At 38.1% G+C, this 14,334-nt stretch overlaps 1 protein-coding gene across 6 annotated transcripts in view; it reads right to left on the reverse strand.

Annotated features, from left to right (window-relative positions):
• The window catches only part of Tasp1 (taspase 1), a 205,496-nt gene that overhangs the window by 122,443 nt on the left and 68,719 nt on the right, over window positions 1-14,334 (reverse strand). For 2 of the 6 annotated variants that reach the window (XR_004118894.1, XM_031372052.1), the window contains exon 7: window positions 5,793-5,872. The exons of 3 other annotated variants lie outside the window; for them this stretch is intronic. Coding sequence is in view for 1 of the 3 variants with exons in the window: in XM_031372052.1 (XP_031227912.1) it covers window positions 5,793-5,872 (80 nt within the window). In the remaining 2 variants the exon portion in view is untranslated. Of the gene's footprint in view, window positions 1-5,792; window positions 5,873-14,334 lie in introns of those variants that run through there. One more of the 6 variants, XR_004118897.1, reaches the window with a different exon arrangement.

The following is a 14,334-nucleotide window of genomic DNA, read 5'->3' on the forward strand; positions in this document are numbered from 1 at the left end:
ATATAGAGTGTAAAAATAAATTAATTTATAAAAAAAAATAAAAATAAAAAGGGGGAAAAAATCATAGAGTATGTTAGCCTGGTATGGTGACTCATACCTATCATCAGAGCATTATACAAGCTGAGAAAAAGAACTGCTATGGGTTCAAGGCCAGCCTAGGCTCCAGAATGAAATTTCTTTAAAACAAAACAAAACTAAACTAAAGTTTCATATGACATCTACAGATACACACATCCATCAACACCAGGACATTCTCCAACCTAAACTATAAGTTAGGCATCAAAATGGGTCTCAAGATTTTAAAAAGTAAAATCTTAACACAAATCCTCTATAAAATGCCAGAACAAAATTTAGATATTAAAAGCAAAAAATAGAAAATAAACAAATACAGTAAAATTAAACAATATTCTCAGGAACAGCCAATGGGTCCTGAAGAAATCAAAAGGAAATCATAAAGTCTCTCAAGTTGATGGAAACACTACATGCCAAAGCCTGTTCATTTATCAAATACAGTACAATAAAAGCAGCTGGCCATAACTGCAGAATTCCTGTGTCAAAGAGCCTTATCTCAGAGAACTAGGAAAACAACCAAACCCAAGGAAATCTTGAATATCAGCGCAGAAATAAGTGAAATAAACTACTAATGATCAAACTGATAGCTGGCTTTTGAAAGATAATCAACAAACCTTTTGCTAGATAAAAGAAAAAATAAAATTTAATGTGAAAAAGGAGAAATGTTATAAGTGGTATCACAAAAATACAATGAACCAGAAAAATTGTCATGATAGTCATATGCCTGCAAACTGGAAAAGCTAGACAACAGAGATAAGCCCTGGGCATATACAATACAGCCAGCGATCAAGACTGTGAAAAAAATATACAGCAGACTAAAACAAGTAATGAAACAGAGGCAATAGGTTAGTGTCACATATGATTTGAATATGGATGTAGATCAGTGGTAAAGCATTTGCCCAGAATGTACGAGGCCTAGAGTTTGTCCCTGTGGTGGTTTAAATAGGAGTGCCCTCCACAGAGTGACTCATGTCTGAATGCTCGGTCCACAAGGAATGACAGTATTAGGAACGGTGGCCTTGTTGGAGGAAGTGTGTCCGTGTGGAGGTGAACTTTGAGGTCTCAGAAGATAAGGTCAGTTCACTGCCTGCTACCTGCTGACCTGGGTACAGAACTCTAAGCTCCTTGTCCAGCACTAAACCTGCCTACATGCTGCCATTCTTCACTCCATGGCAATAATGGACTAAATCTCTGAAACTATAAGCTAGTCCTAATTAAATATTACCTTTTATAAGAGTTGAGGTGGTCATGGTGTATCTTTACAGCAATAGAAACCCTTAACACACAGGGTATGGAAGAATCTCTCACCAAAGAAAAGTCTATGACTTGAGGTTAATTGCTCATTTCTATAAAATATTTCAAGAAAAATAAATTACAATTCTCAAACTATTCCAAATGCAAACCAAAAAGGAAGAAACTCTATCAAACTCATTGTACCAGGTCAGCATAGCCCTGACACAAACATCAAAATCACAATAACTACAACTGAAACATTCTGATAAACAGATTTCAACAGCGACATGCTAACTCCCCTAGCTGCGAAACATCAAGTAAGATTTATCCCAACAATTCAAGAACAAACCAAATATATCAGAAGAATAAAGAACAAAAATATGTAATCTCAATTCATATAGAAGAAAGCACTCAGAAAGACTCAGCAGCCCTTCATGCTAAAAACCCTGACAGGATAGACAATCGTCACAGGACAGGCTGGAATGAGTGACAAGTGCATGGGTAACATGAAATGAGGAGAGCTGGAAGCACCTCCTCTGAGAACTGGAACAGGACATATAGCTCATGCACCTATTTTACTGACATGCCATAGGAGACTAAACAAGAGAAGAAAATTAGAAAAAAGAAGGAAGTCTGATCGCCTATGGTCTAGAAGGCAGACTTTATCCAGAGAGGCCGGAAGACCCCAGCCAAGCATTAGAAAAGGTGAGAGCTGGAGCACGGCAGGGCAAACATGAGCAGCAGCGGGACCAGCAAGATGCACCACCAAGCCTGAGATCCGAGTGCCATCCCCAGGCCCCACATGGTGAGAGGACAGAGCCTATGACATTCACACACATCATGATATGTGTGCATACACACAGATACAAAAGAGAGAAATAACACTAAATAAAATGTAAGGAAAAAAAGAAAAAAATGTAAAACAAGTAACAGCAGCAAGTATGCTGTGCACAAATAACTTGCTCTTTAAAAAAAAAGTTACGTGAGGCCTGGGCTAGAACCCAGATGGCCCACAAGTGCTCATCAAGAGACAGCTCTCCACCACCATGTCATCAAGTATTCGTCATTTACGATTTCATTATAATTTACTGTGACATTAGATTATCTTCATGACCTGGGATGTTCAGTGTCTTTAGAAGGGCCTAATAGATAGCTGGGTCATATTTGATGAGTTCATGACCATAGAGTGAAATGTGCAAGAGTTTCACGTTGCTCAGCTTACCAGTGATAACATACTGCATGAGAAGAATTTTGAAGGCCATATGGAGAATGTTAGAATTTATAAATGGAAGGAAATTTTTCTGTAATAAAAGTCTTTCTTTTCTGTGATAGTCTCAGGAACTAATCAAATATGTTTTATCAATCAAATCTTATTCTAAAAGACAATAGAAAAGCATATTCTTAAACCTTCTCTGTCTCTTCTTCCTCTCTCTCCTCTCTCTCTCTCTCTCTCTCTGTGTCTTACACACACACACACACACACACACGTTATTTGTAACAAATGTCTTAGGCATTTTATAGCTATACAGAACTACTAAAGTAAGTTATAAAGAACAAATATTTCTGTGAAGTGAAAAAATAAAATAAACATAAGAAAGGGAATTATATTTACCATTATTATAAAAGTAGGAATATCTAGAAATAGTTTAAGAGAGTGATATCTACAGTGACAATTACAAAACACTGAAAAGAATTTACAAGGACACATACAAAAAAATGAAAACCACAATCCAATACTTTCAAAATATCTACATCACCTAAGGCACATCCATAGATCTCATGCAATCCACATGAAAATACTAAAACATTCTTCAAAGAAATAGAGAAAGCAATCATAAAATTCACCTGCGACCACAGAAGACCCTGAGGAGTCCTAGCAATGTGCAGCAAAAACAAAGCTGCAGCATCAGCCTCACTTGAAAAACACATTACAAAACCACAGTAAACAGAAGAGAAGGCGGTGACCAAAATTCACACGCACATGCACACACACACAAGCATGCCACACACACATGCACACACACACATACATACATCAAAGGAGCAATTTACAGAACACAGAAACTGTTCAGTATAATTAAAGCCAGGTGATTTCCAAAAAAGGTACCAAGAATATCTATTCCAAGTTTCTACTGCTGGGGAGTACAAAAAATAGAGAATTAAAAAGTGACAGATTTATCTCAATACAAATAAAATTTAATTCAAAAATACATGACAGCATGAAATTGACAGGCAAATGGAGGAACTAGAAAAACCATCCTGAGACCCAGAAAGACAAACAAGGTCCTTTGCACATACTTTATGGCTTCCGGTTTTCCATGAATTCTTGAGTGTGCGAATGAGTAAGTTTCTTGTGTCTTTTTATGGGCTCTTTTCCTTCTGTATGCTTGTTTCGTCCTATTGTGAGGTATTAGCTATTGTTTTATGTTATTACATTTTATTTTATAGTAATCTCTTGGAAGCAAGTTTTTTTCCAGTGAGAGACAGAAAGGGGGTGGATATGAATGGAAGGAGAGTTAGGGAGAAACTAGGGGGAGTAGAGAAAGAGGAAACCATAATCAGAATGTATTATGTTTCCTTCCCCCTCAAAAACATCTATTTTCAATAATAGGGAAAAAAAATCACAGTTCTGCATGCAAGACCTAAAACTATTCAATCCTAGCATACCTCCCCCCTCCTCTCCTTTCAATGCAATGATATAGGCCAGCTTTTACATAAAACCATAAAAGCTCAGGCAACAAAGTAGACATGCATGACTATATCAAACTTCAAACTTAGAAGCTTCTACCAGGGAAGGGAAAAATCAACAGTGTAGACAACATGTAAAATGTTAGAGGTTAATATCTAGAGTATACAGCAAATTCAAAAGTTCAGCAACAAAAAATACAAATTACCAGGTTTTTTAAATGGACAAAAGATATGGGATAAGTGACTTACATAGGCATTTCTCAAAGAAAATATACAAAAGACCCACAAGTACATGAACAACACAAGCATCACTAATTATCAGGAAAGCAAAGCAGGACCTCAATGAGCTGCTACCTCATCCAAGGAGAATGCTGGGGTCAAAAGACCCAAATGTCAACAGGAAGAACAAAGAGGACTCCAATGCCTATCAATGAGAATGGCAAAACTTCCTATTAAATAATGTGCCCTTTTGTCTTACTTAAGATTCTCAGTTTTAACTCATATCTTTCTTTATATTTAAATCTAAAAAGCTTGTTGCTGCATCCTTAGGGTCAGGAGGCCTGGTACCCTGAGCCTATAATCTGAACAATTGGACAGTAGAGAAACAAATGTAACTGGGGGCTGGCCTAACAGTTTCAGTGTGTTATGAGTACATGACCGAGTAACAGAGAGTATAGCAGCAAACAGGCATAGCACTGGAACAATAGTTGAGAGCGTATATCTGATCAGCAAGGTGCAGGCAGAGAAAGAACAAGACTGAGCCTGGCATAGGATTTTGAAACCTCAAAACTCACTACCAATCACAGACCTCCTCCAACCAGGCCATACCTCCTGATCCTCCCTAAACAGTCTACCAACTGGAAACCAAACATTCAAACATATGCACCTAAGAGGGCCATTCTCATTCCAACCACCAGAGCTCCATAGTAAGTTTCAGGTCATCTTGGGTCAAGGAATAAATGAAATCCTGCTTCAAAATACAAAGTAAGGTACTGCAGTTACAACCTCAGCAGTTAACAACCTTTGCTGCTCTTCCCGAGGACCCAGGTTCCACTGCCAGCAGCCAAGTAGTAGCTTACAACCAACTATAACTCCAGTTCTAGGGGAACTGATGCCCTCTTCTGGCCCACTACACAAACATGGTGCAGACAGATGCAGGCAAAACACCCATATGGAAGAAAATAAAGATAAGCAAGTCTTAAAATGTAAAAAACAGGGAGCCACGCAGTGGTGGCACACACCTTTACTCCCAGCACTCAGGAGGCAGAGGCAGGTGGATCTCTCAGTCCAAGGCCAGCCTAGTCTACAGAGTGGGTTCCAGAGTAGCCAGGCCTACAAAAAGAAACCCTTTCTCAAAAAACAAAACAAGGAAAAACAAAAAGAAATTCTTCCTGAGTTCAAGAGCTAAGGAAGAGTTCCCCTTCCTTCCTCCTAATGCCTTCCAGAGAGGGCACCATGGTTTTATTATTCACAATTACTTTAAAGCTTTAAAATGAAACTTTGGGAATAGTTTTACAAACTTGACAGGTGACTCACACTTGGAATCCTAGCACTTCAGAGGTCCTCCATATGTTCACAACTATATAGTAAGTTCCAAACCAACAGACTAAGAACACCTCAAAACTAAAAACATAAAGGAAACCTCCAGAATAAAAAGGTGATTTTAAAAAACTAAATTTGACCTATGTTTAACTATACATTTTTCAACTTACAGGCATTCTACTTTGTGTCAGGACAGAAGTGATGTAACACTTTAGATTAGTTGTTTGTACAGCTTAGCTCATGAAGGGTTTACTCACTTGTGGTCATGGTGCTAGGAGGGCAAGAGGGTATCCCATGATCCACTGCCCATCTGTAGGCTCCTTCTCCAACTAAAAAGCTGACAACAAAAAAGTTATTTTTTAAAAAAAATGCATAGTGTCATCTACAGTCAATAAGTTATAGAAGTAATAATATCACATGACAACTAAAGTCAAGTCTGAGAGATACAAGAAATTCTAGAGTTGGTGTAAAACAGGACAGCTGCATGCTCAAATTTTCTTTTAATTTTTCTTCATTAGAAGTAGCTAATGTATATACTAGAAAAATTCATAAAAATTCAATAAAAAAGTGAAAGTAACTTCCTGGGGAGAATAAGATTCTTTCTTTGATCTATATGGTTGTAAGATTTATACATCAAGTCAATCAGGTAAAGAGTCTAAGCAGGGGCTGGTGAAATGGCTCAGTGGGTAAGAGCACTGACTGCTCTTCCAAAGGTCCCGAGTTCAAATCCCAGCAACCACATGGTGGCTCACAACCACCCATAATGAGATCTGATGCCTTCTTCTGGTGTGTCTGAAGACAGCTACAGTGAATAAATCTAAAAGAAAAAGAGTCTAAGCAGATGTCTTCAGATTTGTTATTCTTGTCTAGAACTATAGCCACTTAAAACAAGCAATAAATCTAGCTATGCACAAACACACTAATATGCTTAGATTCTAAGTTCAATGCAACAAGAAGGCACATAGAATGCTGAGAATCATTTCCACTTTAGTGAGTGAATACTGAAATACACCCCAGAAGGGATTTTCCAGCCCTAGATTGCAATTCTTATACAACACAGTGAACAGGGAACTTCTGTTTATGAAAGACTAATTTCCAGAGGTCTCAAAAAGCATGCCAACACACGTAACAAGACCGTTCTCTAAGTCATTTCATGAGGCAGACAGTAACTGTAAGCAGCAGCTCTAGCAATCACCTCATCTCCTTCCACAGCCAACCTCCTATAGATCCCAGCCAGCTAGTAATGGACCCCTTGAACTTGTGCCTGGCTGTTAAGTCTCCCAGTCTCTATTTTTCGTTTCTGTTTTTCTAATCATTCCCACATTAAAACTCAAAAGAAGGAGCTGGAGAAATCAGTGGTGAAAACTGCCTATTGCTCTTTCAAAGAACCCACACTCATTTCCCAGGCTCCATGTATGGAGGCTCACACCACCTATGACTTCAGTTCAAGAGATCTGACTCTATCTTCTGACCACTGTAGGGACCTGAATTCATCTGCACATACATAAATTAAATATTTTTTAAAATATACTATTAAAACAAATCTCAAGATCAACACTTTAAGTCTTTATATTCTGTTATTACTAACAATGGTCACTGCAAAGAACAGCTGTCACATAAAAGGTAAAATGACAATTAGATTAAGATTTGAGCGATCACTTTGCCATCTTTAGCACCTCCTTCTTTAAAAACAAAACAAACAACAATAAAACAAACAAAAGACCTGATTTGTTTAAGCCCTTCTACAAATGTGAATCATAAGTAAGATAGTAAATAGTAACTGATCAAGAGGGGAGTTTGAGCCTTTTCCAACACTTCAGATAATCATCTAGGATTCAATCTCAGTACTAGAGTCACTGTCATCTTAATTTTTCATTCATTAACACTCATAACTTTGACATAAATAAAGCCAATCTAAAGTATGAGGATGTAGCTCAGTTGATGACGTGCTTGCCTACTGTGCTGGCTACTTTTATTTCAACTTGACACAAGCAACAGTCATCTGAGAGGAAGGAATCACCATTGACAAAATGCTTCCATAAGGTCAGGAAGTAGGTAAACCTGGAGAGCACTTTAATTAGTAATTAATGCGGGTGAGCCCAGCCCTTTGCAGGTGGTGCCACCCCAGGGTTGGTGGTCCTAGGCTGTATATTAAAATAGACTGAGCAAGCCATGGAATTAAGCCAGTAAGTAGCACCCCTCCATGGCCTCTGCATCAGCTGCTGTCCTGTTTGAGTTCCTGTCCTAACTCCTTCGGTGATGGACGATGATGTAGAAGTGTAAGCCAAATAAACCCCTTCTTCACCAAGTTGCCTTTGGTCATGCTGTTTCTCCACAGCAACAGTAACCCTAACTAGTATACCTAGTATGCATGAAGTTCTGAGTTTGACCACATGGGGAGTTTCAGCCAACCTGGAATACACAAGACCTTGTCTCAAACTTTGATATAATCTATGCAATTTTTAAATAATTTAGACTTTTTAAAATATTCATGTTTAGAAGTCATTATAGAAACTATAAAGCATACTAAATAAGTAGCCTTTGCTTATTATCAAATATTACTGTCTAGGAGTTCTATCACATGAAATGTCATAAAAATGCTTCTGATATTTCAATATAAACTTTTCACAATATATATGTATGTATATATTCATATATACATATATAGTGACTTGTATTTTTTCTTGTAGAAAGAAAAAAATCACTTTCCAGAACAGCAAATACTAACTTAAATTTCTTGAGATTTGTTGTGACTCTCCAAAAAGAGAACGTTAAAGGAGATTCACGCAAACCCACTAGAAAAGCCCTTACCTCTCCTTTAGTAAAGCATGCCCACTTCTGTCCTTCCTCTAAACTTCAACTGTTCTAGAGTTGCACTGACCTCACTGATACCATTTGTAAGCTTGCCCTGCTCTGTGTGCAGCACCACCCCACCCCACACACATGCCCACTCCAGTCAAACAAACCAGCCATTAAAATATTTGCAAAAGTCAGAACACATGTCTAGCACTATTAACAAGGCCAAAAACCTGAGGCTTGGTAGGTCATAGGACCTAAGAGAGAACCTGCTACTCTTATTCTGCTAAATGAATATAATATCAAAGCAATCCGCAAAGATGTATCACTATACCCATAGACAAGGGAACCCTTCAACCCTCATCAGGCAAGCTCACTTTTGCAGTTGATAAGATGGTAATTAACACAATAACCCACAACTGGTCGCAATGCAGATACTACGAGACAGCAAGGTGTTCAGCCCTAAATGTAACATTTGTATCATACCCCTTTCCTTCAAGGCTCACAGATCATCTAAGCAGAGGGATTGGAAGGAAAATAAGGAGCCAGATGTAGTGGATGACTACAGTGAAACAGGTTTCTGGAGATAGTAGAGCACATGCACACATGCAGCGACAGCATACAGCATCTTCACAGATCAAGCCAGACAAACTTCAAGAATGAAGTAGGGAGCTCATCAGGAAATACCACCCCTAGCTAAGTAGCTATTGGCATCTGACAGCTACTGGAAGGGGCTATGGTCCCTGAGAGGTTCTGGGCACTCCCTAAGTGGACTCCATGAGTTTAAAAAAGAAAATTCATGAGATTAAGAGGAAATGGGAAGAGGGGCTGAAGAAAAGGAAATGGGGGTATAATAGATCAAAACACACTATATTTATATGTAAAATTCTCAAGCAATAATAATGTCTAGGGGAAAATAATAAGTATTGGATTTAAAAAGTATTTCTATCATTTCGTTGTACATCATAAATACGTATAATTGAAGACAAATTAGGCTACTGACTAACTAAAGCTCATGAACATAAAGTGAAAGACCTCACTGCACTAGGAACATGGAAAAACTGAATTTGTGTGTGGAACGATGTAATGTATGTATGTGTAATGTCTTATGTATGTGTCATATACAACATGTATGTGACGTGTGTGATGTGTATAATGAATATGTAATGTGTGTAATGTGTATGGAATACACATGGCATGTGTAATATGTGTAATACATGTGTGGTATATAATTTATGTGGTGTAGTGTGTGTGTGTGTAATGTGCATGCAATGTATGTAATGTGTGTAGAGTATATATGCATGATGTGTATGTTGTATATAATGTTTTATGTAAGATGTGTGATGTATGCATAATGGATATAGTTTCATAGTGTGAAATGTTGTGATATGTGTGTGATGTATGTGCATTTATACCTACACCCATGTACAGACATGAAGAGACCATCAGTCAACGCCAGGTCTCTTCCTCTATCATTTTCTACCTTCTTTATTTTGAGTCAAGGTCTCTCAGTGAACCTCCAGCTCAACTACTTCAGAAAGACTGGTAAGTTAGTCAGCAGAGACACACCTGTCTCTATGCAGCCTGCACCCCCAGAGCAGGGACTGCAGGCATGTAGATCATACAGGCCTTTCACTTGGGTGCTATGGCTCAAGCACTTTACCCACTCAACCATCTGCTGAGCATGTTTCAGTTTTTTTTTTTAATCACAAAATTTTTCAAAAATACAGACCAATTTGACTTGAAAGTTTATGTCTCCAATCTAACAAAATTCATATTCTGCAATCTGGTTCTGAAGACTTTTAGGACAATGTTAAGCAGTATGGCTTAAGAAGAGGTGATGAGGTGATTAGGTCCCAAAGTCAGTGAGAGCCCTACTCAACAGGGTTAAGGATCCATTGGACTGCTTTGCCCGTTACCACATGACTCAGTGAGCAGGCTCCACACAGAAAGAACTAAGCTGTCGCTGGACACTACAGCTGCTAAGTTTCAGCCTTCAACTCCTGAGCTTTAGAACTGTGAGGAACACATTACTATTTTAAGCTATGCATGTGATGAATAACCACATTTTGTTACAATAGTGAATGAAATTGACAGATCATCACTGTTTGAGTTAGGAACTGTGAGCATACTGTTGTTTTACTCATGAACAGTACTTCTACAATTATTTTCAAAGGAAACTCAATATATAACTGGATTTCAATCACAAATATCTTAGTATTTATCCCCAAACTGTTGATACAGAATCTCTCCATGGATCCCAAATGGCCCTTAACTCACAATGCTCCTGACATAATGTGATTATAGGTGGGGACCGTGACATGAAGACAAAAAATTGATTTTTCTTAAACAAACAAACCATCAAAAATCACAAAACACAAAAATCTACCTAACCAATGTTGGGCATGGTACCCGACACCCATAATTCCAGTAACTCAAGAGCTGAGGCAGAAAGATTGCCTGAGCTACACGGTGACTTTAAGGCCAGCATGGGCTACAGTGTGAGTCCCAAAGTCCCTGCTCCACCCCCCAAAAAAAGTGTCTTGAAAAAATCCTTGGCATCAAAACACTCATGCCTGCCCCTATGAGCTAATGATAAAATGAACATTTAGGTTTCCTGCTTTAACAGCTACCACGTGAATGTTATCGTCTTCAGTCTACACCTGATAGTTTTCCTGCCTCCACAGGTGACAGTCAGCAAGCAGACAGCACACACTTGTTGAGTAAGCAGATGGACCTGTGAGGAGTAACTAGATGGCTGTAAGCACAATGTGCTATGGATGGATTCCACACACTCCTAACACTGTAACATGGACTAAGCTCTATTAGCTCAAACTGTCTTATTCTAAAAAGCTATTTTAAGACAAGACAATGCATGGAACCCATATAAACCACAATGTACAAATGTAGTAATTAGCCAATAATCATTGCCCAGATTAGGTATCAAAGCATCAGGCCCAGACTAAGTCATTAAGGAACATATTATGAGGCTGGGAAGTGTCACCCTCAGTATATAGGAAGAGATAAATCATACAAATATATATATATGTGTGTGTGTATAAAATGGAACTAGGTGAGAATGGATTTCTTTTTTTTTAATTTATTTTATTATTATATGTACATACACTGTAGCTGTCTTCAGACACATCAGAACAGGGTGTCAGATCTCATTACGGATGGTTGTGAGCCACCATGTGGTTGCTGGGATTTGAACTCGGGACCTTTGGAATAGTAGTCAGTGCTCTTACCCACTGATCCATCTCGCCAGCCCATGAATGGATTTCTAAAAGTCAAATTAATTTTAAAAAAAAAAACACCTTTTCTTTAAAAAATAAAAATATAGGGGCTGTAGAAATGGCTCAGCAGTTAAGAGCACTGACTGCTCTTCCAGAGGTCCTGAGTTCAATTCCTAACAACCACATGGTGGCTCACAACCATCCCTAATGAGATATGATGCCCTCTTCTGGTGTATCTGAAAACAGCAACAATGTACTCACAAAAAATAAATAAATCTTAAAAAAAAAAATACAAAGTAAACTCAAAAAAAAAAAAAAATGAATCTGGTTAAACCGATACATGTACTAGAAGAATCTACTTTTAAACTACTATAGTTATACAGTGAGCTTCCAGGTATATAAAGATTTTTTTACTGCAAGGCAAGATAAGAGCAACAGAATAGACTTATCCTATTGCCTCTTGTCTAAATCAATGAAAAAAATACAAAATATTTAAATCAACACTTTTAGACATTACACACCAGGCAACAAAGGACTGTTATCTTGTAGAAAAGAAAAACATAACAAAATGCCTTGCTGCAATCAGAGAGCTAACTTTCATGATTTCCAGAGAGGTTCTAGGCCACAGTCCAGGAGCCCAGCAGTCTCTAAGGCAAAGAGATGGAAATGGCCCAACAGAAGCCAAAATAGCTAGAGTTTACAGGACAAAATACCTCAGAGAAAACAACTGCACAGAGAGACTCCAAAGATTTATAGAAAGCACCTTTTTAGTAGTTTACTGAATAGAGATCACAGCCTAAGAAAGGAAATTACCCAAACCCTTGAAACACAAAACCCACCAACTACAAAGGAAATAATCCCAAGTTCAGATAGAGCCAGGAACACCTTAGGTTCCCAAAAGCCAGAGGAAACTTCCTCACTCCAATACCACTGGCTATAGTACTATTATAACAATGCAAAATTAGCTCAAAGATAAATGCATTCTCTAGCCCTGTGAAACAAAGTTCTAAAGCAGGACCTGAAAAGGACCAAACTTTTTAAACAACTTAACCACATTCTGAAATAGAAATTTAGAAATATAAAAACATTAAATATGCAAAAAAATGTAAAACTCACAATGCCTGCCAAACAGAAAAATAAAACTTAGAAAGGGGTCTGGGGGCAGGGTCGGGGGGAGTGGTAAATCACTAACTCAACATAATCTAAAAGTAATAAAAATAATAAAACCAGTAAACAAAGATTTTAAAATAAATTTGTAATTTATAGCCCCACTCATACACATTCATGAAGATAAGTCTTTTTTAAAAAATACTAATCAAATATATGAAAATAATTAAAAATCAGAAATGACAAACTAGACTGTGTGTGATTTGCTGGAGACTGGAGAGCACAGAAGAATAAATGAGTAGTAGTCAGAGTTATAGAACTTTAGAACTATACATGAGTCTAACAGCTCAACTGACTGAGGAGTATGGAGATAACACCTCCTGTGAGAATAAGCTTCAGCTTGAATACCCAGGAGGAGCCATCATCAACGGAGGAAGCTCCTTCAGTCTGGTTCGTGGGCATGTCTGGGAAGCACTTTATTAACAAAGGTAGCTGACCAATCCAGAAAAATATCAAGCCAATACTCAGCAATCCTCCAGGGCCTCTACTTCACATCCTATCTCCAGTTCCTACTTGTGCTCCTACTCTGATCTGCCTCAATGACAAACTGTGATGTGGAAAGAAAAGCCAAATAAACCACTCCTTCCACCAAGGGGTTTTGGTTGATGATTAGTATAGCAACAGAGAAGCAAACTACTAGACCTACTATTTAGGGAAATGTCCTAAAGTGGGGAGGAAACAGTTCAGAGACATGTTTGCAAGATCTAATGATGGGAAGAAAGGAAAAGAAATAGCTCAAATCAAAAGCACATCTGAGAGCAGGGCATAGTCACAGATGCCTGTCCTCCCTTTACTCAAGTGGCAGAAGTAAGAGTCCTAAGCCAGCCTATGCTAACCAGTGAGTTCTAAGACAGCCTCAGCAGCAGAGCAAGACCTGGCATTGGAACAAATATATTTGATATACCTAACCTACCTAGCATCACTAGCTACCCAGGACACTATTGTATCAATGCTTACACTCATAATCATGTGGTACACACACACACACACACACACACACACACAAGCTTCTTCAACAAAGAGTGCTGGAAAACTCCTGTTTTCATGACGAGAACAACAGAATACACAATCTGTCTATCTTATAGAACAAAAGTCAATTTAAAATGAATCAAAGCCCTTAAGTAGGACTTTAAACTTTGAAATACTTGACGATATAAGTCGAAGACTAAAAGGTGTAGGAAGAGACAAAGGCTTTCTGAAAAGGACACCAACAGCACAGAAGAAATCCCAACAACAAAAGCTCAGTCAGGACAGCCTCAAATCTTTCGGTCTATTTTATGTCTTAACTTAGGTGGCATCAAATTGTTAGTCATATTATTTTGTAGGTTCTGGGGGGATTGTTTGTTTGTTTGTTTCTTTTAGGAACTATACTGGGAATGGTAGTGAATACCTTTATACCAACACTCGGGTTGCAGAGGCAGGCAAATTTCTGTGAGTTCAAGGCCAGCCTGATCTATAAATCAAGGTCCCAGCCAGCCACACCTAAATATACAGTGAGACCATATCTCTATCTCAACATATACTTTTCAGTTAACTTTCATTTTTTTTAATTCTACACAATAAAAATCTATTGCTATTGACTTAGGGAGATCACCATGAT

This window comes from Mastomys coucha, unplaced genomic scaffold, assembly GCF_008632895.1.
Source record: "Mastomys coucha isolate ucsf_1 unplaced genomic scaffold, UCSF_Mcou_1 pScaffold15, whole genome shotgun sequence".
Classification (NCBI taxonomy): Eukaryota; Metazoa; Chordata; class Mammalia; order Rodentia; family Muridae; genus Mastomys; species Mastomys coucha.